The sequence below is a fragment of the Homalodisca vitripennis genome, chromosome 2 (genome assembly GCF_021130785.1).
Source record: "Homalodisca vitripennis isolate AUS2020 chromosome 2, UT_GWSS_2.1, whole genome shotgun sequence".
Taxonomy (NCBI): domain Eukaryota; kingdom Metazoa; phylum Arthropoda; class Insecta; order Hemiptera; family Cicadellidae; genus Homalodisca; species Homalodisca vitripennis.
In genome coordinates, this window is record NC_060208.1 from 106,666,949 (window position 1) to 106,692,817 (window position 25,869).

The following is a 25,869-nucleotide window of genomic DNA, read 5'->3' on the forward strand; positions in this document are numbered from 1 at the left end:
GAGACTGTTATTTTAGGTACCTCCGTTCACCACTGATATTACAGCCTTGTCAGAAAATGATAGTTAATGTTAACTTATTTCAGGAGTGGATGTGACAGCCAATCAGGATGAAATTTCGGATCACGAAACATTCCAGCTGGAGTGGGATTCTGCGACCAAGCGATGGTACATTCGGACAATGCAAGACCGCTACTGGACACTGGAGAGTGGTGGAGGCATCCAAGCTTCAGGAGACAAGAGGTAGGTGGAGCTGGACCTGCAGAAATTACTAGAGGAAGTAGATAGTTGTTGGGTAAAACTGGAAACTTAATAATGATGGTGATATTCAGGTTTCTAGAGGCTGGAGGTGGGTTATTCTGGACCTGGTGGAAGCTACTAGGGGATGTAAATAGTTGTTGGGTAAAACCAGAAACTTAGAATAATTGTGATATTCAGGCTTCTGAAGACTACAGGACTTCTGGACCTGCTAAAGCTAACAGAGGGAGTAGATAAATTTAGGGTAGGACTGGACACTTGAGAGTGCTGGTGATATCCAGACTTCTGAAGACTACAGGTGGGTGGTGCTGGACTTGCTAAAGCTACTAGAGGGAGTAGATAGATGTAGGGTAGGACTGGACACTTGAGAGTGTTGGTGATATCCAGACTTCTGAAGACTACATGTGGGTGGTGCTGGACTTGCTGAAGCTAACAGAGGGAGTAGATAAATGTAGGGTAGGAATGGACACTTGAGAGTGTTGGTGATATCCAGACTTCTGAAGACTACAGGTGGGTGGTGCTGGACCTGCTGAAGCTAACAGAGGGAGTAGATAAATGTAGGGTAGGAATGGACACTTGAGAGTGTTGGTGATATCCAGACTTCTGAAGACTACAGGTGGGTGGTGCTGGACTTGCTGAAGCTAACAGAGGGAGTAGATAAATTTAGGGTAGGACTGGACACTTGAGAGTGTTGGTGATATCCAGACTTCTGAAGACTACAGGTGGGTGGTGCTGGACCTGCTAAAGCTAACAGAGGGAGTAGATAAATGTAGGGTAGGAATGGACACTTGAGAGTGTTGGTGATATCCAGACTTCTGAAGACTACAGGTGGGTGGTGCTGGACTTGCTGAAGCTAACAGAGGGAGTAGATAAATGTAGGGTAGGACTGGACACTTGAGAGTGTTGGTGATATCCAGACTTCTGAAGACTACAGGTGGGTGGTGCTGGACCTGCTAAAGCTAACAGAGGGAGTAGATAAATGTAGGGTAGGAATGGACACTTGAGAGTGTTGGTGATATCCAGACTTCTGAAGACTACAGGTGGGTGGTGCTGGACTTGCTGAAGCTAACAGAGGGAGTAGATAAATGTAGGGTAGGAATGGACACTTGAGAGTGTTGGTGATATCCAGACTTCTGAAGACTACAGGTGGGTGGTGCTGGACTTGCTGAAGCTAACAGAGGAAGTAGATAAATTTAGGGTAGGACTGGACACTTGAGAGTGTTGGTGATATCCAGACTTCTGAAGACTACAGGTGGGTGGTGCTGGACCTGCTAAAGCTAACAGAGGGAGTAGATAAATGTAGGGTAGGAATGGACACTTGAGAGTGTTGGTGATATCCAGACTTCTGAAGACTACAGGTGGGTGGTGCTGGACCTGCTAAAGCTAACAGAGGGAGTAGATAAATGTAGGGTAGGAATGGACACTTGAGAGTGTTGGTGATATCCAGACTTCTGAAGACTACAGGTGGGTGGTGCTGGACCTGCTAAAGTTAACAGAGGGAGTAGATAAATGTAGGGTAGGAGTGGACACTTGAGAGTGTTGGTGATATCCAGACTTCTGAAGACTACAGGTGGGTGGTGCTGGACTTGCTGAAGCTAACAGAGGAAGTAGATAAATTTAGGGTAGGACTGGACACTTGAGAGTGTTGGTGATATCCAGACTTCTGAAGACTACAGGTGGGTGGTGCTGGACCTGCTAAAGCTAACAGAGGGAGTAGATAAATGTAGGGTAGGAATGGACACTTGAGAGTGTTGGTGATATCCAGACTTCTGAAGACTACAGGTGGGTGGTGCTGGACCTGCTAAAGCTAACAGAGGGAGTAGATAAATGTAGGGTAGGACTGGAGACTTGAGAGTGTTGGTGACATCCAGACTTCTGAAGACTACAGGTGGGTGGTGCTGGACCTGCTAAAGCTAACAGAGGGAGTAGATAAATGTAGGGTAGGAATGGACACTTGAGAGTGTTGGTGATATCCAGACTTCTGAAGACTACAGGTGGGTGGTGCTGGACTTGCTGAAGCTAACAGAGGGAGTAGATAAATGTAGGGTAGGACTGGAGACTTGAGAGTGTTGGTGACATCCAGACTTCTGAAGACTACAGGTTGGGTGGTGCTGGACCTGCTAAAGCTAACAGAGGGAGTAGATAAATGTAGGGTAGGAATGGACACTTGAGAGTGTTGGTGATATCCAGACTTCTGAAGACTACAGGTGGGTGGTGCTGGACCTGCTAAAGCTAACAGAGGGAGTAGATAAATGTAGGATAGGACTGGACACTGTTAGTCACATTTTAGAGATTATGTTGCTGTCAATCTATAAGTAACAGCAAAAAATAACCATGGTCTGCACATAGCTCACTGTTGGTTTAGAACAAGAAGTACAGTAAGAAAGTGGAATTGAAAATATATGGCTCAATCTCCTTTTTCTAAGTTATAAAGCCTGGTTTTACTTTTACATATTAGTTGTAAAATATAGGTTAACATAAAGATAGATCCATTATTAGTAACATTTTAAAGTCATTTTTTGTGTCTGCAGGTCTTCCAATGCCCTATTTGATCTGGTGTGGCAGGGAGATGGCTCTGTCTGCTTCCGTGCAAACAACGGAAAACTGATAGCTACCAAGCGCTCCGGACATCTCTATGCCAACTCTGATGTTGTTGATGACTCCAGCAAATACTTCTTCTATCTTGTCAACAGGTATTATTATCATTTCTTTTTACATCTGCCAAAACGTGATAACTAATTCAATGTAATGTACCCTATATGAGGGTAGAATATCGTATTGTTGTTGATAGGAACCATATAAACGCCTAATAGTTTTTTTATATAAATGATGGTTGATTAATTATTCAGCAAGTCTCAAGGTGCATATAAACTTTATCTTTGAAATTACTTTCATATTATGCAACAAAAAACGCCAGAGTTAATTGCATATAGATTAGTATTATTTCTAGCGTATATGAGGTAGCCTTAAAAAAAAAACTTCTCTCAAAAAATGTCTATTTCTGCCACTTGTAATACTTCGTTATAAGAGATAGAGGACAAAAATCTAGCTTCTGGATGTGCGTTTGTCTTCAATAGATCAACATTGATAACACTATGTGACAAACAGTTCACAAAATAATGTGGGGATACACAACTAAACACCAAGATGGCGTAAGGTGACCTTTATAGAAGTTACCTTCAAGCCATTGGTCCCTAGCATAAGTGTTAGATAGGGCTTTTTAGCCCCAACTTCGCCTGTAAAATAAGACATCTTTGCTTTACTTTTTACTTTTTGAACCATACTAAAGTTACATGGAAAACAGTTTCGCTCCTGAAACTTCCCATTTTAGTGCCAAGAAATATCCGTAGTTTATAATAATTAGACAACCATAGTAGATAGTTATTCCAAAAATATTTTTGACACTGGAACTCTATCACTAATAGGTTTTATGCTCATACTTTTTCATATCTATGGTAATTTTCATAACAATCCACTAAGAAGCATGTTTATAGATGTGATGATAGATATTAACACATAGATAGAGATTTGTTTGCACAAACACATCAGTAAACTAGAAATCAACCTAAATACAACAGTAGAAAAGTATTGGTAATGTAGAAAACCTTTATGTTTGATATATTTCATGTAAATGCATCAAGCCATTTTACTATAAAGCTATGTTTCATGGGTTGAGTGACCAGACCTGGTAAATTATACTCTCTCGTATGCCTTAAATTTGTGCTCATCATGTATGCTAATGATTGCTGACTAACACCCTTGTGTTAACACAATGTGTCACTGAGTATAAACATATTTCATCCTCTTCTTGTGAAAAGGTTCTATTTTTTCTAATTACATGAAGCGGTTTTAAAAAGATCCAATTTATTTTCTTCAACTAAGCTGAATATAATTGATACAACTTGTAATAAAAGATGAAACTAGGTTGCAAGCTGGAGATATAGGGATATCTTCCTGTAAACTTCTGATGACATTGGAAGAACAAAGGCTGTTCAAATTAGATCATGTGGATTGGTTTAGTATATTTTGTTGTCCGTCTTGGCTGGTGGAGGAAGGGTCGTCTTATTTTGCAGTACCATGTTTTTAATGATAATCCTTCTTTTCTTTAGTGGTGAAATTGACAAGTGAGTCGAAAATTCAATGAAAGTAACATCCATCTTTATAAAGCATACTGTATTTTAAGGGAGTGAAAGTGAAGATTTCCTCTTCATTCCAAAACAAATTTTTTCAGTAAAGAGGGATTTTGATAAGGAAACTTAAAAATAAAATTTTAAATTTGTAAAGACTGCTAAAAACTAAATTAAATGTTATTAAATGTGAATTGTTTTTGCTTAGAGAACAAACAATTCTAGTTCATTTCCACTGAAACCTTACACCAGAGATGTAAAAATCGAATAAGTGTTCTCTAATAACATTATAAAACAGAACTGAAAGTAAAGGAATTAACTATTTGGTGATAAGAGTAGTAAATTAGCACTTACTTGTTAAACAATATTCCACTTCCTTTCTTCTGCCTTTTAGTACATGATGCACCACATGAGTAGACCATCTCAATGACATTGTGCCGATACACCAGAGATTAAAATATAAGTGAACGTTCAAGATTAATTAACGCTTTGTTATGTTTATGTCGAGAAGCATTATAATTGAACGCCACTTGAGCCAGACCGAAAACCGCACCAGTTTTGCCAACTAGCATGCAATCCAATAGTATAGATTTTTGGCTACTCCTCACTCTCCCTTGTTGTAATCATTAGAGTATTGAGGAACCGTACAGAGTGTGTCAAAAGAGCTTGGACACAGCCGGATTTACTTTTTACTGCAAAATCAATAAACCTCTTTGGCCAAGCGGGACCTATGTACCAAGTTTCATGTCTCTTTGACCTTTTTATCGAGAATCATTGTACAGACAGACCATTTGTCACATAAACTGATTACTCTTTGGCCTTTTCACCACAAAATTAATGGGTTACTTCCACGGACCACAAGGTTTATCAAATCTCGAGTACTTTCCTATCAAGAGTTATTGCTCAGATAGATGGACAGATAGATGTATGGACAATGAACCAATTTTAGATAACCTAAGCATGTCCTTAATCAGGCCTGTCTCAGGTTTTTTTCTGACAGTTTTACCAGGGCTCTCAGGGGGCCTGGCTTGGGCCCTGCCACACCTCTATTTGAAGGAACCATATCGAAGGATGAGGTAACTCGATCTAATAACTGTAACGCTATTATAGGCTAAATTTGTAATATCATTCATTACAATTTCGAAGAAACTGTGACTATTACTTTTAAAATAATAATCTTACTTTTGATTTAAACTGTGTTTTTATCATAGTGTATTCAACTCAAAAATCCAACAATAGTTCATGCGATTAAACAACAAATACCTCAGCACTTGTGACCTGAGAATCATAACTGAAATGTCAATGCAAAAGACGAACTATCTTCAATTGAGAATAAAAATTAAATTAAAAAAAGCATGTCTTAAACAATTTTGTTACCATCATAAATATGTAAAAAATATCGGAGAACTAATGGACTAATTATCTATCATACATGTTTGGAATTAACAAAATTAATTTTAAACAATGGATAAAATGGTCCGATGAATAAGATTTTCCATACTAATTTTTAGCAACATTTATTGAATCTTACTATCAGTAACAAAATAATAAAATGTTGTCAATGGGAAATGTCAGTGGAGGGGGGGGGGTTGAATCAGTGTATGGAGGCGCGGTGGCGGGGCCCGGTCGATACTTAGTATGGCCCTATCCTTAATAATGATAACTTACTAAGAAACAGTAGATCTAAGGCTACACCTCTCTCACTGCTTATAATTGTGTCAGTTTCTCAATATTGTTTATTCATCAATTACTCTATTTCTTTGTTGAAATTTCAAACATATGTTTCCAGGCCAATCCTTGTACTGAAGTGCGAACAAGGTTTTGTTGGATTCAAGGCAGGCTCTAGTATTCGTCTAGAGTGTAATAGAGCCACATACGAGACAATTCAAGTAGAGAGAGGAGAAAAGGGTGTTGTCTATTTCAAAGGTGAGTATTTTTTGGACAATAGTGAATTTTTTGAAAAAATATTTAGTAATTAATATTTTAAGATCATAAAAAAATAATTTTAAGTGGCTAGTGATCATCATTAGAAAGAGCACAAATTTCCTTAGTTAAGTTTGTGATATTTAGTTTTCAAATCTATTGTTATTAGAAAAAATGAAATAGAAATAGATAAGATATTGCGTTAGTAGTTTTTTTTTCTTTAGGTGCTATACAGCGTTTTTGCTATGTAAAATAAAATTTTAGATCTGAACATTTTTCCAATTAATTGCTGTGTGGTAGGGAGTTTTTTTTTTTTTAATTTATTTTACTATGGATTTTATTATTAAATATTAATATAATTTTTTCTTGGAAAAACTTCATTTGTATAAGTTGGCAAAGAATAAGCCATTTCAGAGCCTGCTGTAGTAAAATGACCTTGAGTATTTTACTTCAAGAACATTGTTAAATCTCATGAAATTTTATGGCCTTATTTTTGATCGTAATGTTATAGGAGACGTCTCATTTTAAAGATATAATTAATATGCATCCAAATGTTTTTCGGTATTTTTTTAAATGTTTCCTTTTGGAATATATAAATTATGAAAGTACAATAAAGTTAGAGATTTTGTCTGAATAACCCGTAAAAATATCTAAAAAAAAAATACTAAAAAGCATTTGGATGCATATTAATCCTGTCTTTAAAATGAGATATCTCATAATTCTATGACTAAAAATACATATGTATAACTTAACCCTTTTAAGACAATATTAAACAAAATTTGTTGTAAATTTTTTTTTTATGATTGCACTGAAATGGTGCAGTCAAAAAATGTTGATTTTGTAGAGTTTTAGACAAACAAATTATATATTATGACCTACTGGGTATTGTAGAATCATGATTTTCATGTCAGTTCAAAGGTAATAACTTTTCTCATTCAGAAAAAAAAATTATATAATCAACTTTAATAATACAAAATATACTATATAACATATACAAAAAAGTAGCTAATTGACCAAAAATTCCATGTTTTTATATAGGTCAATTTGAAATATTGTTTTACATACAAAATTTTATATCATAGCAATCCCAAATAGTTGTTTTACTAGGTAAATGCAAATTTAAAAGCTGTAGTTAAAACATTAAAATGTTGATTTCTGTAAATTCAATATTTTTTTCAAATAGATTTTTTTTACATCTAAGCTTTGTATTGATATATAATACACATTGTAAATGTTTATTATTACTGGAATAAATGGTAATTGAAAGTAATATTGTTTTATGCATGGCAATATAAAAAATATACAATATGAGTTTTTAACGATAATTGTCATGTTTTAGTGTAAAATATAGCCACAATAATAAATAAATTGCACAAAAATATAAGTCAGCAACTAATTTTCATAATAAAGTTTTTGTACAACACACCACATACATATCTTTGCAATCAGCGTTTTCAGCCCGGGCAACAGCTGATGGTAACATTAACAAAACATAAATGTTACACTTCATTATCTGGAGCTGATGCCAGTGGTAGCAAACAAAACTCACACACTGCTAAATCGAAACTTCAGTTTCTCCAGTTTTTATTTGTCATAATAAAAAGAGCTAGATTTGAATCACTTGCCATTATAGAGAAAATGTGTGTAGTTGCTAGGCAACCAGTTTTTTTATGTCTAAAGAAAGTGTTTGGACTAGTAACAAAAAACCCATATGTTTAAAAAGACCTTTTCAATGTTTTAAATTTCATTTTTGCAAAAAAATTCCCTTCGTAATGGTACTTGAAAATATAGGTAGTTTTTTACCCTTCTCACAACTTTGTGACTGGTGATAACTAGTTTATAAGTTACTAAAGTTATGTGACGAGGTTTGTCAGAAATTTCAATACCTTTTTGGGATAATTCAGTTAATTGGGAACATGTACATCATACGAAATGACACATGGTTTGGCGTAACCTAGTGTTATAATACAGATCATTACATAATCTGTAACGTAAATATCTAGTAATTGACTCTATAAAAAAAAGTAATATCAGTTGGCTGTAAGATTCCCAGAATAAGGAGTCAAGGAGTGTCCCTACACCAAACATAAGTTTGTAAACTATTACACCATAAGTTGTTCTGTAAAACTTGTGATTATCATACATTGCCTTTTGTTATTATAGAGATCACTACATAACATGTTATACAAATATGCAGTAATTAGCTCTATAACCAAAATGTAATAATTTCAGTTGGCTGTAAGATTCCCAGAATAAGGAGCATTCAAGGAAGGAAAACATTAGTTTGTAAGTCAAGTCTGGTTGATAATTAAAGCTCCAAGTCTTTGCTTCTAACAAACTTTATAAGTTTTGAAGTATTTCGAGTAAATTTTAAATTAAAAACGTAACCACATAACTTTGAAGAAATTATTATAATAATTTGTATGGTTTTGTTTGATTAAAATAAAGAGGATACTTTTGTTTTGGTAATACTATACTTCTCTTAATTTAACTACAACTTCCACAAACCTTTCTCAAGAATTTAATTTGACCTGCCCTGTAATCTTTATTGTTATATTTTCTAATTTTCTTGAACCAAATTTATTCTAATCTTACCTAATCCCACCAATGTTATGATTTTTACCCAATTTCCTTTAGCCTTTAAAAAATTTGCTTTTGTACATCTAATTCCCATTGTTCTCTATTACATGATTAGATTACAATGGCATCATTTCGCTCATTAAATTGCTTATTTTGCTATACAAAACTAAAACAAAAAAGTAGTATAACCTAGGTACTACATAGATTGATGTTTTGATGAAACCAAGTACACCTCTGGAAGCAATCCATGGTTATGTTATGGGAAATGGTTTTGCTACTGGACTAGGCTGCCATCTCATCCTCCCATCGCTGAAAAAAAAGATCTTGTACACTGTTGATTATAATTTCAGTTTTAAATATTGAAGTATTTACATGGATATTTCATTCCCTTGGAAATGACTGAATACAGTAATAATGCATTAGAATTTCTACTTATACAAACACAGCAGTTTGTGATAATAATTATAAGATCTGGTGACAAATATTTCACTTAGATCACTAGAAACAAACAAAAAGTGTGTAATATTGGGAAGGTGTATAAGGGGAGTGGTAAGTTCGGCCACTGTCTGGTGGTTCTACCTTCTTTGAGATTCTTACTCCACGGTATTACAAAGAGATCTGGGTAACACAGAAACAGGCAAATAGATAATGATGGGGTGTTATACACAATCTGATCATTCAATTCTCACATACCCTGCACAGGTCAGTGGTAGCTGTTAACAAAAATTGTGATGATTTCTTTTAGTAACTAGATTTCGATACTTAGCTATGTTGTGTCTAACAGTCATAGTCAGCAAGTAGTCAGTCAAGTCATTGTCAATGGAACATCTAATCTTCATGTAAAGTGCTTCATTGTGCTAGAAAATAAGCTGAGTTAATTGAAGTGAAATCTTGTTGCTCTACTTATTATTAAATCTGGTTTACATTAAAGTCCTTATTGACTGACATTTCTGATGACAGGTCGGAATGGAAAGTACTGGCACGTAGATGGAGAAGGTGTCAATGTGGATTCTGATGCTGCCGAAGGATTCTTCCTTGAACTCCGAGAGCCAACACGGATCTGTTTGAAGTCTGCCGGACCCAGTGGATGCTATCTCAGTGCAGGGAAGAACGGAGCGTTCCGTCTTACTGACACTGATTGTGCAACTGCTACGAAATGGGAATATTAGTTCTTGTAACTTACGACCTCATTGTATTGGAGGCAGAATTGTTTTTTTGGAAACATTTTTGACCCTAATAATGACTTTTTACAGATCACTTTTAATTCTTTAAGACAAACTCCAGACAAGGATTTACGATCAAAGCCGAAAATGTTTTCAACCAAACTCTTTCAGCCTGACTCGCTTTTATCCTAAAAGCAGAAATGAATAAGACCTGCTGAATTTTCCTCCCTCAAATAAAATGCTTCGTGTATTTAAAAGCACAAAATGTGAATTTTGTAGTATAGATATTTGTGATATCTCTTTGGTTTGTCCTAACTTTACTGTCTAGCTTTATGTCAAACCCCTTTCTCTACCACCTGTGGTAAGGCACTAACTTATGAACTGCCATAGAGCATTTCCAACTGCCAACAAATCAGGTAAACCCTAGCAAATACCATTTTTAATCATTTTTGACAAGGCTTTTTACGACTTACTACTGCCAAAAAAAGTAGTAACCAATTTGACTTTTCTAAAACTTAAACAGGGAGCATTTTTATAAGGTTTTATATATGAGCAATACACAACAACTTGTCTATCTTATTTAATATTTATACATTTTTGTAAATAATTTTTTTTAGATTTAGGTATTTCCTACGTATGAGTGTTGTATTTTTGCTGATAGAATTGTCAAAAAAGACTGCATTTTTTCTAAATCAAAAAGAGGCAATGGATTTTGATCAGAAATAGGCTTTTTCATACCACTGTGATAATTGGTTGTCTTTGATGTTAGAATAAGATTTTCAAAATTCTTTTCCCCTCCCCTCAAACTACTTTTGATGTTCCTATTTTTACAGTGTTTAGCAGGAGTGAAAAGGAACACTAGTCTCGATTAATTCGAACAGTACTAAATTTAAGTTTTCAGCTGCAGAAACTTAATGACTACTTTTGTTTCATATTTGAGGTCCTTAAAAATAAAACTAATAGCGTTGTGTATACAGTAACCTTGCTGAATTCCCTTACTAACTGTGTTTAGCTTTTTGAGGAATGACTGTGTGAATGTTTTTATAAACAGTAACAATAAACAATTGTTATATCACATTTCTCTCTTCTTTGTTCCTTTAGTTAGGTTAAGTTGTACTTATTATATTTGGTTTAGGTTATTTAAGTTATTTATATACCAAAAATATTATGCCACTTACTGGTCCTCTTCATATTATTTAGCAAATATTATTTTATACAGATCGTTTTATTTTTGCTGTTGACGATTTTCAAAGTTTTAAGTACATGGATGTTTTTGAATGAACTAGTTTGTGCCTGTTGAAGTGAAGAAGGCAGATGTTTGAATGTTGATATCCAATATTTGTTGTTTCCCTTATAAGCTCAGTGTTTAAGAGAGCATCCAACTTTGTAATTTATACTCAATAAATATGTATAAAAATAAAATCTTGTCCTTATTTTATTTCCTTTTAAAAATCTTTACTGTTGGTGTTACATGACTTGGCAACAATGCAGAAAACCGGTGGCCTTATATGAATATAAGGAAATATATGAATTTTTTATGATATCCCAGTATAACTTATAACTTGTTACGACTTGTTTTATAGTGAATTACAGAACTCAAACTCAAACTCAAAAATCTTTATTTTTACAGTTTTTCAACCATACAATAGTGTCAACCAAAAATAAACGAAGTAATCCAGTAAAACAGTAATTACATATGATTATCACATTGCACATTTCTATGGGTTACAATAAGAAAAGAGCTATCTACAACTAGCTCGTTCCCATACCTATTTACATTCAATTCGTCATCAGGACAAGAAATCCCCGATGCTGTAACAACACCGCTGTAATAGAATTTTCTTTACCCCGTTTCCGAAAGAATTGAAATTATTCTCTGACTTGAGCTCCCCCGGTAGTGCATTGTAAAGCCTGATCCCATTATATTTAAGGTGGTGTTCATAAAAAGCAGTTTTATGCCTAGGAACAGAGATTTTTCCCGATTCCCGGAGATCGTAGATGTGTGGAAGAGTGTCAGACTTGAACAAAGGTAAGTTTCTATGGACATACTTGACAACATGTAGAATGTAAATGGATGGAAAAGTTAATATGTTGTTGTCAGTAAAATGAGGTTTGCAAGAAGAACGCCATGATTTCCCAAATATTATTCTAATTGCTTTCTTTTGAAGCTTGAATAATACTTTGGTCCTTGTGCACTCAAAGCCCCAAATTTCAATGGCATATGATAAAGAAGGATACACAATGCCATAATAAGCAGCTAGTAAGACATCGGTACCAGCGAAAGCAGACAGGCGCCTCAACACAAAGATTCCCGAGCTAATCCTTTTACAGACCGCATCAACTTGCTGAGCAAAATTAAGATTTCTGTCAACGATGATCCCAAGAAACTTAATGTTAAGACATGGTTCGATTGTATCATCCCCAATTTGAAACATTCTGTTATCATCACTGACAGAGCCCGCAATCTTAAAATCAACGACTTTAGTTTTTTCACTGTTTAAGAGTAAGCGGTTCTCCTGAAACCACTGCATTAAAGCACCTGTCTCCTCATAAATAGCAACCTCAAGTTCATTGTGATGCCGAGCTGAAATTGAAAAGGTAGTGTCGTCTGCAAAAAGGCAGACTTTTCCTCTAGTGACCTGTTTTGGTAGCTCGTTCACAAAAAGAAGGAAGAGAATGGGACCAAGCACCGACCCCTGGGGAACTCCCCTAGAGACCAATGCCTGTGACGACTGAACCGATGTCAGACAGCCACTGCCATCCACATAAGGTACTTGAACCAATTGACCTCTTCCACCAAGATAGCTAGAAATCCACAAATGAGCGACACCCCTTAGTCCAAGACAAGACAGCCTACGTAACAGGATGTCATGATCAATCATGTCAAATGCTTTTGACAAGTCGAAAAAGATCCCAGTACTTTTCAAGCCAGAATCCAGGGACTGAACCACAGAAGAAACCAAACAATGCATGGCATCAGATGTCGATCTATTCTTCATAAACCCAAACTGGTTCAAAGAAAACACTTGGTTTGAATTCATGAATGACAGGAGTCTTGTTAGGAATATGCGCTCAAATACCTTAGACAATGTGGAAGTGAGCGAGATGGGCCTATAGTTGTTACAGTCGTCCTTCTGTCCCCTTTTATGAACTGGTCTTATAATTGCATTTTTTAGTGATGAAGGGAACTGACCCAGGTTGAATGACAGATTTATAAGATACGTAAGAGGTTTGACTATTGCATCAGCGACATGCTTCAATAGCTTTGGAGAGATTTCATCAGGTCCAGCAGAACTTTTAGGCTTTAGAGATCTAATTTCCCTCATCACCTCTTCTTCTGAGGTAGGAAAAATGAAGAGTGTTTTACTGATCATTTCCGGCTGTACAACTCCGTGCGACGACCCAATACTACTGCCTGTAGACATTGGTTGACCGACACTGGAATAAAATGAACTAAACGCTTCAGCCACCAGATTGGGTTCCACCATCTTGGATCCTTTCTCGTCAGACAAATGGATGAAATAAGTTCGCTCACTGTTGGATGATTTAAGGTCGTTAATGATTTCCCACGTTGTCTTTGTTTTGTTGGTAGACTTCTGGATCCTATTTAACACAGCATCAGACTTGTGCTTACGAATCTCCTTTTTGTACATCCTTCTCAGTTGCCGGTATTCAGATCGGAGAGGGTGAGCTGCTTCTAGATGATTCGAGTCAGAATAGAGAGAAAGCAGCTGATCCTTCATAGATAACAGTTGTGGAGTAAGTTTAGGTTTCAAAGTTGAGTTTCTACCTTTCATAGACTTCCTGAGTAAAGGGAAAGAAATATCAAAATAATATTTCAACTTATTCATGAAGACATCAAACAATGTATCAAGACTACCCAATTCAAAAACTTCACTCCAAAGCTCCCTTTTGAGATGAAAGTGGAAACTACGAATATTTTGCTGTGTGAATTGACGTGATAACCTGTACAAAGGGCCAGAGTTCAAGTCAGCGACAGAGAGGTTAAAAGTAGCTAACTGACCATGATGATCAGATAATGCGGTTACCACAACCTCACTGTTTACCAGCCGATCATCTATGTTTGTAAAAATGTTATCAATCACAGTCTTAGAGTCTTTTACCTCTCTAGTGTAGGATGTGATTGTATGACGCAGATCAAACGAGGCCATTGTGTGGAGAAATCTTTTACACCATGATGACGCAGATGATAAATCTATATTAAAGTCGCCTACAACAACTAGGTGTTTTTCCTGATAAAAAACACTGTCTAAACAATCACTTATACTACTCAGGAACTGTTCGCAATTATAGGTAGGAATCCTATAAACAGCTAAGACAAACACAGATTTACCGCATGCCAGTCTCACCCTGGCACCAGCCATTTGGCAGAAGTCTTCAACGCAAAATCTAGACACATCAACAGCCTCCGACTCAATGTGGCATCTAGTCAATATGCAGACTCCACCTTTTAGCCGGGCCTCACGACAGTATGATGACACAACCTTGAAGTCAGGTAAACTAAAACAATTAAGCTGCTCGCTAGTCAAGTTATGTTCAGTCAAACATACTACGTCATGACTTTCACATTGAAGATGGATCTGAAGTAGATCGGCATTAGATTTAAGGCCACAAATGTTTTGGTGGAAAACAACAATTGGCTTCTCCCGGCCATCCCTGGCATGACCATTCGAAGCAAGGGAAGCGCCCGTTAGGTATTCAGCTCTCGGCCCCAGCTCTTCCATAAAAAATTATTTTGAACTGATGAATGGGTCCAGACTCCACTTCTCACCACCGGATAGCAGCTCGATCTAGGTTTTGATAAATTTGGCTCAAAATCATTACTGCTCGACGACCCGCCATAGGAGGGTTTTGTGGCACCAGACACCCGCAACTTTCCATCTCGTTTTAAGTTGGAATTATACCATGTTCTAGTCATGAATCGTTTGTCCATACTGTTTGAGGACGAATTTAAATGGTTCCTTTTATGAACAACAGGTTTGGTAGATAAAAGAGCTCCGCGACTTACCGCCCCCCGAGGCCCGAGCGCACCCAAAACGAGGTCCACGATTAAGCGTTTCCCTGCCATATTAAAGTGTAGCCCGCGCCCCGCGTAACAGCGCCTCGGAACACCTTCAAGAGATATAAAAGTTGCATGTCTATGTGAGTCCACTAAAGTTTTAAGCTTTCTATTTGTTTCGGAAATGAGGGGATTCACACTTGTATTATTATATCGTTTAGGTATGCCCAATATTACTGCATTTGTATGACTAAGATTATTCATAAGATATTCGAAAGAGTCCAACAGGTTATCACAGCAGTCGGGGATGTTATTAGTTCCAGCCATTACTACAGCATAGTCATTATTCGTCAAGGTTTTAACGACATGGGTGCTGCCATCAATTACATCTTCAAGTTTCCCACCTAGCTTTATCATAGCCGTTACTACGTACTCATCATTAGTGGCAGCGTTTAGACTGTGACCAACAGTGCGTCCATGAGAGTCACCTAAAAAGAGCACCTTATGACTAGATTTTACATGCTTATCAAGTTCACTGGTAGACATACACTGTAGGATTGCCGTATAGTCTTTTTTAGGATTAACAGCATTAACAGATTTCCTGGATGGCAACACCTTCGTCAAATCCTTGGGGACCATAGTACCGTTTTTGATTTTAGGACAAAACGAATTATTCCGAATAGTCTTAGAGAAATAAGAGTTACTGTTTGACTCATCGGAATTCATGCTATTTGTATTATGGCACAGTGCTTCCTCGCATTGGAGTGCAGAATAAGTGTTATAAAGTGTCACTCCTCCAGCCAACTCTGTCAAATTTTGAAGCTTGGAGCTCTTTTTTGGACTTCTTTTGGACTTTTTAGGTTTCTGAATTTCCCACCGACCACACTCAGAGCGAAATAGAGTGAGTTTAGGAATCAAACTCTCACTTTTGTTCGATTCTGTTGCTTGACTACAATGTGTAGAAGGAAAGGGTGTCTGAGTGTGCTCAGGGGAAGAGGCAGTGGTTGTTTCTATATCTGTAGATGGCTTGGAACTACCTGTTACAAAAATAGGCTTTGATGCAAAGCATTGACAGTACCATTCATAGAAACGCATTGCAACTTTAGGTATTACGTAAAAGTTAAGGATAAACTTAAGATTTACAATGAGGTTGATCCCACATTCAAAGTCATTACGCTGTTGAGCACAAGGCATTTCAACGAACTTGGACTCACAGACACCCAGTTTGACAGACAAAGTCTTTGCATGCACCTGGTTTAGACATTTAGATGAATCAAAATGAAATGACAACTTATTGACGTTATCAACCAGCAGTAGACTCCAGTGTGAAGCACTGTCGTCGGTCAAACCTTTGGTACTATCACTAATACAAGCAAAAATATATGTTCTTGCATTAACTGACAACTGTGCAAGGAGAGACTCAGTATCTTCTATGCAGGATAGTTTCAAGAGATGTGTTACTGAGGGGTCAATTATTAGAATATCGTCTCTATTCACAAGACTTTTGTCACAAGCATCGATAAAATATTTTAAGTTATCATCATCCAGCCAACGTCTTTTGTCCCAGTCATTCGATTTACTTCTGAGATTGTTCAAACTGTTAACCAAACCGTCTCTACAACTAGTCAGTTCATCAGTTTTTGTTTTGAGAGCGCTCACCTGCGAATCGAGGTCATCAATTCGCTCAGACAGTGACAAATTTTCAGCTTCTAAATTTTTTGATTTTAGCTGGGAAAGTTTCAACTTGTCGTTCAGGCTGTGTACAGCACCCTGCAATACTTCAATCTCAGCTTGAGAGATATCAAGGGTCTTAAAAGAATCATTTAAATCATTTATTCTAGACTCTTTTTCGGAGTCCAGTTTGGCCTTCAAGAAAGCTACTTCACAATTTAGTTTATTGTTAATAGACTTTAGTGAGTTACGTTTATCAGCTATTTCATCATAAGCCTTAATTAATGCACCTAGTGCAGACAATATCTTAGAGAGGTTAACATCGGTAAAATTTACAGATATACGGTTTAGTTCAGACAATAATGACAGAACTACCATTTCCATTTCGTCATCGAGATTTCTTGTATTATTTACAATTAAGTCCACACTTGGCATTTTCATCAGGACATCCATAATATTCCCTGAAAATTATCAATATGACACAGTGGTAATATATTAAAAGAACCTATCTTAATATTGATAGTTAATTAACAATGGACAACTAATTATAATACAAAATATAACAGTCCAATAACGAGTATGGTCGATCCAGGTACAGGAACGAAGAGCCGTGAGTTTTAAGAAGGCAATGTACTCGCAGGGCTCTAGCGTAGTTGCGTCACCAAAACTGAAGGCGCAAACAGCAAACCTGACGGTGGGCAGTACCGGAACTGGGTGGCCACGACCAGACGCTGGCACAGGTTAGTCGCGGGACATTACAAGCCGGCCGGGTTATGTTGGTTCTGCTGGCTGTCAGACGCACAGAGCTGCGCGACGAAGCGTGCGCTGTGGCTTCAGACGCTGCCTGCACGTGAAATGTTAGTCACGCCGCTTCAACATTCAGCTACTCACTCTCCCCAGCCGCTGATGTGATGATGAAATGTTGCATTCCAACAGTCCAAAAAATGTTTTAAATACAACACCACCACAGAGCACTCATTTAAACTGTTCAAATATAAATTTTAACGAGGAGCACTAATTTTCCTGTACGGCATGCTTGAGTCAGGACCACCAACCTACAGAACTAAACTACTATTTTTTTCATCAGAATCATAAGGTTTTATTCTGAAACATAGAGTGTAGAATTGTTGCCAATAAATATTACAATGAGTAATGTACAAAAAACATGAGCAAAACAATGTTTGATAGTCATTTAAACTGAACAGTAGTCATGAATTTGTTCATTGTCTAATTTAACCTCTCCAAAAGCCATTTTTGCAACATGTCTTCAGTACCTTAACATATGTGTCTCCAGCTACGCAGGAAATAGATTGAAGAGCTTTACCCCTGCATATGAAGGTTTCTTTTAAAACAGGGCAGTTCTGTGGGATGTAATAATGAAGCATGAAAAAAATTTTTTTTTGGTAAGTAAAAATTGCACGCAAGTGAAATGACATCAAGTACATACAGGGATATAACAGTCAGTATATTAAGATTCTTGTAAGTTTCACTACAGCCGTCATATGACAGTATGTTAGCTATGATTCTCAGACCTTTCTCTCTAGAACCATGATTCTTTGCAAATTTTTGCAAGAACTTTTTGCCCATAGGATTATACTATACTTAACGTGTGACTCAAAAAGTGCATGATAAGCCATCATTGTTGTCTCAGGTGTACAGTGGACTTCACTCTTTTGAAAGCAAAGTTGAGTTGATGGCTTAATTCATCAACATGGTTATTCTAGGTTAGTTTCCCATCTAAGGTGATTCCAAGATGTTTCACTGAATGAACTTGTTCAAGTCCAGGATCTCCACAAACAGCATCCTTGTGTCTTCTAAGTTTTAGTTGTCATTGAAACAACTTAACAGATAAAATCTTACTATACTACCAATAGAATACCAATTTAAAGAAACAAGATTGTGAAACGTCCATTTCCAGTAACAAACTCTATACAATGATTCTTGATCATGCAGTACTCAGCTGTAGAAAAAACAAAAACGACTAGAATCTGCAACTGTTTGTAAATCCAGTGATATATGAATAGTGTTGGCTATGTTGAGCACAACACACTTATTAGCATGATGACGCAGCAGTCGCCTCACAGCACAGAAGTACAGTGGGAGTAATCAATCTCACTCATTAATAGACCAGCTGTGAAGGTGTTAAAATGTATTATAGCTAGACAGTTATTGTACAGTAGTTGGTCTCACTCATTTTTTCCTAAAACGTTAGCCTGGTTCATGTTTACAACAAGCTTTTTTTATTTGTAAAAATATGAAAATATATTATATTTTATTTTAACCCTAGATGTGGCAGTAAGAATGTTCCTGATTGGCATGCTGTTTTTTGACTTTGTGCAGAGGTTCACTAAACTGTTTATAAATTGCACATAATATATGAAACCCTAAGAGTGTTATATATTTTTGCAGAATGTATATTCCAAAGATTATGTATTCAGCACAATAGAATTATGTAACACATAAATATTTAATGGTCACAGTTTGAATGAAGGAAAAAATGTTTTTCAAAAGTTAAAATCAGATAACTAAAAAATAGCAACAAATTTTTAAAATCTATTTCAAAATTTAAAAAGGTTTTGAAATTTGTTCTTTTAAATGCACATAATAATTTTGTACCATGCTGATGGTAATTACAATTTTCAAAACTACCAAAAAGTCACTTTTATATCAAACATCTGAAGAAAATCTTAATTTGTATATATTGCTTATGCAACTTATTTTTATCAAAAGTCAAAGTCAAAAACTTTGAAACTGGCTGAAACCCGCTGGGCTAGTTAGCTTTCATGTTGAAAGTCCTTTTCACTAATGTACCAGTTCTAGAAACACTCATAATCATTGAATTTCAGCTAAAAGAAGATTTAAACGTTAAACGAGAGAACAAAACTCATGTAATTACAGAACTGTTAGAGCTATGCACTCAAAGTAACTATTTTGAACCAGAGGGTAAAATTTACCATCAAGATAAGGGAATATGGAATTTCCTCAACATCTCTCCAATCATTATTTTCCAATTTCATCACAAATATCCAGGTATAAGTCTAAGTTTCGGTTATAAAGTTTGCGTGTTTATTACCCATTTAATGAAGTTTATGTACTTCAAATTTAAGCAAAGCATGTTTTTCGAGATTAAATTTTGCATATTTTGTCTGATACTTAGAAATAGGTGTTCTTACAGGTTTGGGATTCGTTTATTACAATTTTCAGTTAATTTTACATAAAATCCAATAAATTGAACAACTATCACATCAAAACTACGCCTTAAAAACACCAGTTTCGCCTTATTTCTGTCCTATCCTAGAAAATCTTTTGCTAGCTGAAGCTCGTTAATTCTTAACAAAACAATCCAGAATGTAAAGAAATCGTATTACACTGTATATTAAAAAAACAACGCATTTGAAATCAGTATGTACATAACAACCATAAGAGACAACACACCGTTATGAAAATGCACATTATTTAGAGTGATAATCCAACACTTCAGTTTCGAAGAAAGTATTGAACTGCTCGGTTATCAAAGAGGCAATGGATTAATTTATTTTGGACCAATATAAGACAATTATTGTTGATTGTTGTTGTTTTATTTATTTTAGGAAACTTAAATCATCTCAAATTGTTACTCCTGGTATGATGTAAAAGATTACTGGTAATCAGTTTACCATTTTTACTGTAAAATAGTTTCATTACTATAAAAACAGAAAGATCTTGGAAAGCTGAATTTTTAGATTAATTAAAATAATGGAGAGCTGTCTTGGTTTTCTTAGATAATAGGAGTTTGTTGTGGAGTGGCTTTGTTTTATTCTTTTAACTAAAAGAATTACATTGGTGTAAGATTTGTAGGCTTTATCCCGACAATGGATGGCTTATTGAAGTTTGGAATGGATTAGAGCATAGTAAACAATTTTTAATATAAAAGAATTTCAAAATTATGTTAAAATAGTATTTCCTAAAGCTCTTATTTAAAGTATTGTGTAAAACAAAATACTCATACGATGATTCCAAGTAAGTTTTTCGCCTAAAATAATTCCCAGATTTAAAAAGTTGGAACTTTTTCTATAGTTGGAATACTGCCTAGAGTGCTATTTCAAGAAGAGTTTTGAAATGTTATAAAGATATTGGGAAATTAAAACCAAAATGTATGAATTTTGTTTTGCTTATGCTGACATTCAATTTGTTTACTATACATCATCTATGAACTAAATTTAAGTTGCTAGTTATTTGGGCCATTATTTCATCAATATCCTTGCTAGAATAAAGCAATTAGAATATCGTCAGCAAATGTGGTCACTTAAGCCCTCAATGGTATTTTAGCAAGTCATTAATAACAAACTAAAAACGGAGTTGTGGGTCAAACAGATCATTTCATTTTCATTTATTTATCTCATTTACATATAATACAAATATAGTGATAATAATATACACGAGAAGGTACCCACATGGGCAAAAGCCTGTGTGTGTGAGAACCGAGTCCATCTTCACTCGAGTTTGCAATTACAATAATTCTAATATACAATGTAAATTTTAGAACAAAGTTAAAATTGTATGATTTAAAGCTAACTAAAAATAAATAATAGTAAACATACTCTGTTTGGATGCATATTAACTAAATTCAAGCAGTGTAAAAAGTAATAATTTAAAAGTTATGATAATGGAACGACATGACAAAGATGCAACAAATTCTAGTATATGAAGTTTTATGGCTATAAGACGTAAGACAACATACGGGATGAGCTTAAAGAGTGCGCAAGAAACATTATTTTAAGAGCTATAAAAAAGGAAAAGAATAGAAAAATAAAAAGATAAACAGAAACTAATCATTTTATTGTTGTCGATTTTTTTGTTTGTTTCAATTAGGGGAGAACTCAAATTTGTGAAAGTGAAGCAGATGCCCTGATTATGTGGAGACACCTGTACAGGACATTTCTAAAACCTGCTGAGGTGGAATTTTTAGCTCCTAGGGATGTCATGAGGTCTACAAGAGCCTCAAAATTTGTCTAGATTTCAGGGTTAATCACAATAGATCCTTAGGGTAACTATTTTCAGTTTGTATCCTATGGGTGTAATAAGTAGCTGCTCAGTCTAGTTAGTAAATGTTAGAATTCTGCAGAATGGGACTGCAGTGGTTGGTTAATAGTTCTATTTAAGTTGTAGCTTCTTGATTATGAAATTCACACTCCCACTTAAGATTTGTTACAATACTCAAGTAATGTTAACAGAAACAGCATGTTTTTAAAATCTAAGATCATTGTGTATTGGAGTAAAAGGAATTTTATCTATGAACATAAATTATATAAAAAATTATTATTGTACAAACTTTTTAACATTTCAAGATAATCTCCGTTAATATCTAGAGTATTGTTAAGCCACCGCATCACCTTTAGACCTCATCATAAAGGAACTCTGACCACCCGACCTGATCATTGCACCATGTGCACCCATCTCATACAAATAGTTTTGTTGTAAATTTTGTCACTAGCAACTTGATAAACTACTATCTTGAAACTTGTAGGAATTTCTGATGAAACTTGTCAATTTTAAAGCACGTGGAAAATGTTAATATCAACTTTTTATGAATGTTTCAAGTGAGTAGGCTGCCCTGATCATTCTTCATCTTGCTTGTGTGCCCTTCCTTCATTTACAAAAGCCTGCACGACTTAAACATATGTCCATAATTTCTTAACCCTTAGATGGCAACATCCGATTGATCGGACCACCGAGGCTTATGGGAAAATCCTCAATGCCCAATTAATCAGCCTTTTAAGAAAAAATATTTTTAACTTTATTTACAAGCTCTTAAAGTTTGTATCAACTGGTTTGGTTTTGTTTTTAAGTAAATAAGAAAAACTTGTATTAATTTTAAAGTAGGTATCACTATTGACCGTGACACAGCTGTTTGTTATTAGTAATTTTACCCTCCTTTTATATTTTACACTCGTTATAAGAATTTATTGTCAATCTATTTTTTTTTTTAATGTTCTGTAGTTTCATAATAAATGTAAGATGTAACAACTTTATCAATTAAAAATGTTACCAATACATACAATTTTGTTGTACAAATTTTTAGATCTAAAGTGATTATTTTACGTAAATTCCTGTTTTCTCACCAAATACGTTATGTACATAATGCACTTTTAATTTACACTAATCGATAGCAAATCTAAAAAGCTACAAAATAAAAAAGAAATCATCCAATTTACATAAAAACTAAAGTCAATACAGAAAGAAACATAAACATTATAAAAGTGTATAAATAAGCTGGTGGTTTAGGTAGTACCGGCCTCTCAGTCTGGCGGTCACGGGTCACACAGCAGCATCAACCCCCAGTCCAAAGGGTTAAGAAGTTACCATAAATATAAAAACTGCAGAAGAATATCAACAAAACAAACGTTTTTGTGTTTAAAAACTAAATGACATAGCGCATTTCACAATTTGTGAGATTACTGATCCATTTGATGTGCACTGACCAAGAGTGGCTAATCTTGAAAGGAAATCACATGACAATCTGCTCAGACTCAATGCAGTCATTTTTTATTTAAAATTAGGTACCTTAATATATTTGAAGTGGGCAAGTAGAAATGGATTCCACCTCAAGTACTGAGGGTTGATGATAGCAGACGAATTGAAGTATGTGAATTCAAAGTTGATAACTAGACTTTTTTCTTAATTTATGCACAACAGAATATTTTTCTCTTTACTTCAGAGTGTAAATATTCACGGAAAAAGAATATATTTTTGAATATTTGATGTACCTAGGCTATAGTACAGGCTTAATATTAACATCTAATAGGAAGCACATTTAGTGTAAAAACAATCACGTTTTAATTTTGCCTGCATAAACATAAAATTATGCCATACCAACAGTGCCAAATTTACCAATAGGCCAACTATGAATCAGCCTAGGGCAGCGGGCAGAGACGGTCCGCACGAGATGTCACATTCATAAAAAGATGTTGTATAACCCATACTAAAACTATAGAATGTTTACTAAACAAAAGCGGTATATAGAACAAGAGATATGAAGTTTCAAACTGTATTAATCTCGGCTACTGATATAATCTCTATAAATTTAAATAGAGTGTGTATATATATATATAATTTATAAAAACATATATATATATATATATATATGTTTTTAAGAAAAAAATATATATAATTTATAAAAACAAATATATATAAATATTTGTTTTTAAGGAAAAATTCTATTTCTTCATGTATAGTGTTCAAAAAGAAATGCTTTTCATTGAACACACACATTTTCATTTCACAAGTTGTATTTAAAGTCTATCTAATACCTTTCATCAAAAATAAATTATTTAGGCATAGTTTGATACTCAAATAATACAAGGGGGGAAGGAACCGAAAAAATCTTGGTCTAGGGCCTCAAAGTCTTGAAATCTGGCATTGCATACCACATTCCATAAAAGGCTTTGCTGAAGTTTCAAGCAAAATTTCAAATCTATAGTTATTTTTTCTAGAGATAAAAATAGATGACAAAATTTTGGTATATGGCTTCACTGATATTCAATCAAATCTTATAGAGGCCCATTCACCACCATCGAGCTCAAACTTACTAATTAGTATTGATGATATTATGCAGAATATCAAATTTACAATTCGTTCTAGAGACACTGCAGAAAATTAGGAGACATGCACTATCATCTAACTCAATCTTGCATAGGCTAAATCAAAATTAAGCTTCATGCAAAAAAGTTTATTATGAATCTTACTAGAGCTATCCTTCTAAATGACATACATCGTTAACTCTCAGCCAAATTCCATGGGCAGACAATCTCCATCATGTAACTACATTTTTGTCTATGTACAAATATGAAGTTTCATGTAAAATTTCAAGTCTAACTGTTTTGTTCTCGAAATATACTGCAAAAGAAAAACAGACAGAAGAAGAATTCTGTCAGCCTAATGAGTGGTGGCAAAATTTCAAGCTTTAGCTCAATCTGTTTTCGAGATAAATCGTGGCAAGTTAGGCTTCACTAATGCTCAGACACATCCCATAATACAAGCAACATAATCAAACTTATTTCTTGTATAGAAATGGAGCTTTATGCAAACTTTTAAGAGTATAAATAACCTCAATTACTTTTTTTTAAATATCTTAAATAGGCAGACAGAGAAACAGACCAGACAGAACAGAAATTTTTTCCAACCCCTTAAGAAATACGCTTGGCCAACAAATCTGGAAATAAATAATCAAACTACAGTGTTTTAAACATTATCCTAAAAAATGTCTAAAATACCATTTCTATCAACGAAAACTAAAAATTACATGATATTTAAGGTTTTATAAATCAAATTTCATCCCAAACATTTAGTATTATTACTTTATTTCATAACATACAAAACAAGCAAGAAGCATAAAATACAGTTTTTTTATTATTTCCCAACTATTATTTATAACTTATAGTACTATTAAATGTATTCATTTACTTAACTAATAGCTAACCCATCAATATAATTATATATAACAGTATAGGATAATTACTTAGCTGTATAACACAAGTTAAAAATGTAATTCCATTTAACAAAACATTTCACAGCCAATACGAAGCCAAAATTAGCTCGTAAATTAAGTTTGGCATCAGAATTAGTAAACTACACTTATCAAGTTGATCACCTCCCCTGTGATTGAATCATTGTGATTGTCTATATTGTAACTCTGTGTAGCATATAACACACAATCATAATGGTGAATTTGTAATATTTACAGAAAGAATTAACACATCTAAATCTAGTTTTAAATACTATTAACCAATGTATTTTTTATCAATTATTTTTAGTACGGTCTTAATTTGGCACATTCTGTTTAAAAACATTGTAATAAAAAATAAAATGAAGCTTTCACAAAGTTTTTACCTTTTTTTATGTTTTACCAAAAATGAAAATTAAGCTCAAAAGGATATTTTATTACAGTATGCAAGTATCAAATAATCTTCTTCAGCACATTCAATTTACTTAGTACATAAAGTAACTAAATATTTTGCTCTAAACCAGTGAAGATTTTTGACCTTCTGATAGAGAGAAACGCGTGGTTCCACTTCTTCAATAAACATTGAATTTTTATTGTAAGTAATCTCTATACTTTGGTAAATATTGCTCAAATATTGTATTAATAAAA

The 25,869-nt window shown here is 34.7% G+C and overlaps 1 protein-coding gene across 7 annotated transcripts in view; it reads left to right on the plus strand.

The window, feature by feature from the left end:
- Window positions 1-11,470, plus strand: part of LOC124354513 (protein singed) — a 79,094-nt gene extending 67,624 nt beyond the window's left edge. For 4 of the 7 annotated variants that reach the window (XM_046805031.1, XM_046805030.1, XM_046805034.1 and 1 more), the window contains 5 exons: window positions 84-240; window positions 2,787-2,948; window positions 6,172-6,308; window positions 8,538-8,591; window positions 9,846-11,470. In XM_046805031.1, the coding sequence (XP_046660987.1) occupies window positions 84-240; window positions 2,787-2,948; window positions 6,172-6,308; window positions 8,538-8,591; window positions 9,846-10,054 (719 nt within the window). In that variant the 3' untranslated portion in view covers window positions 10,055-11,470. Of the gene's footprint in view, window positions 1-83; window positions 241-2,786; window positions 2,949-6,171; window positions 6,309-8,339; window positions 8,411-8,537; window positions 8,592-9,845 lie in introns of those variants that run through there. The other 3 variants (XM_046805033.1, XM_046805035.1, XM_046805036.1) reach the window with 2 other exon arrangements.
- Window positions 11,471-25,869: the final 14,399 nt, after the last annotated feature.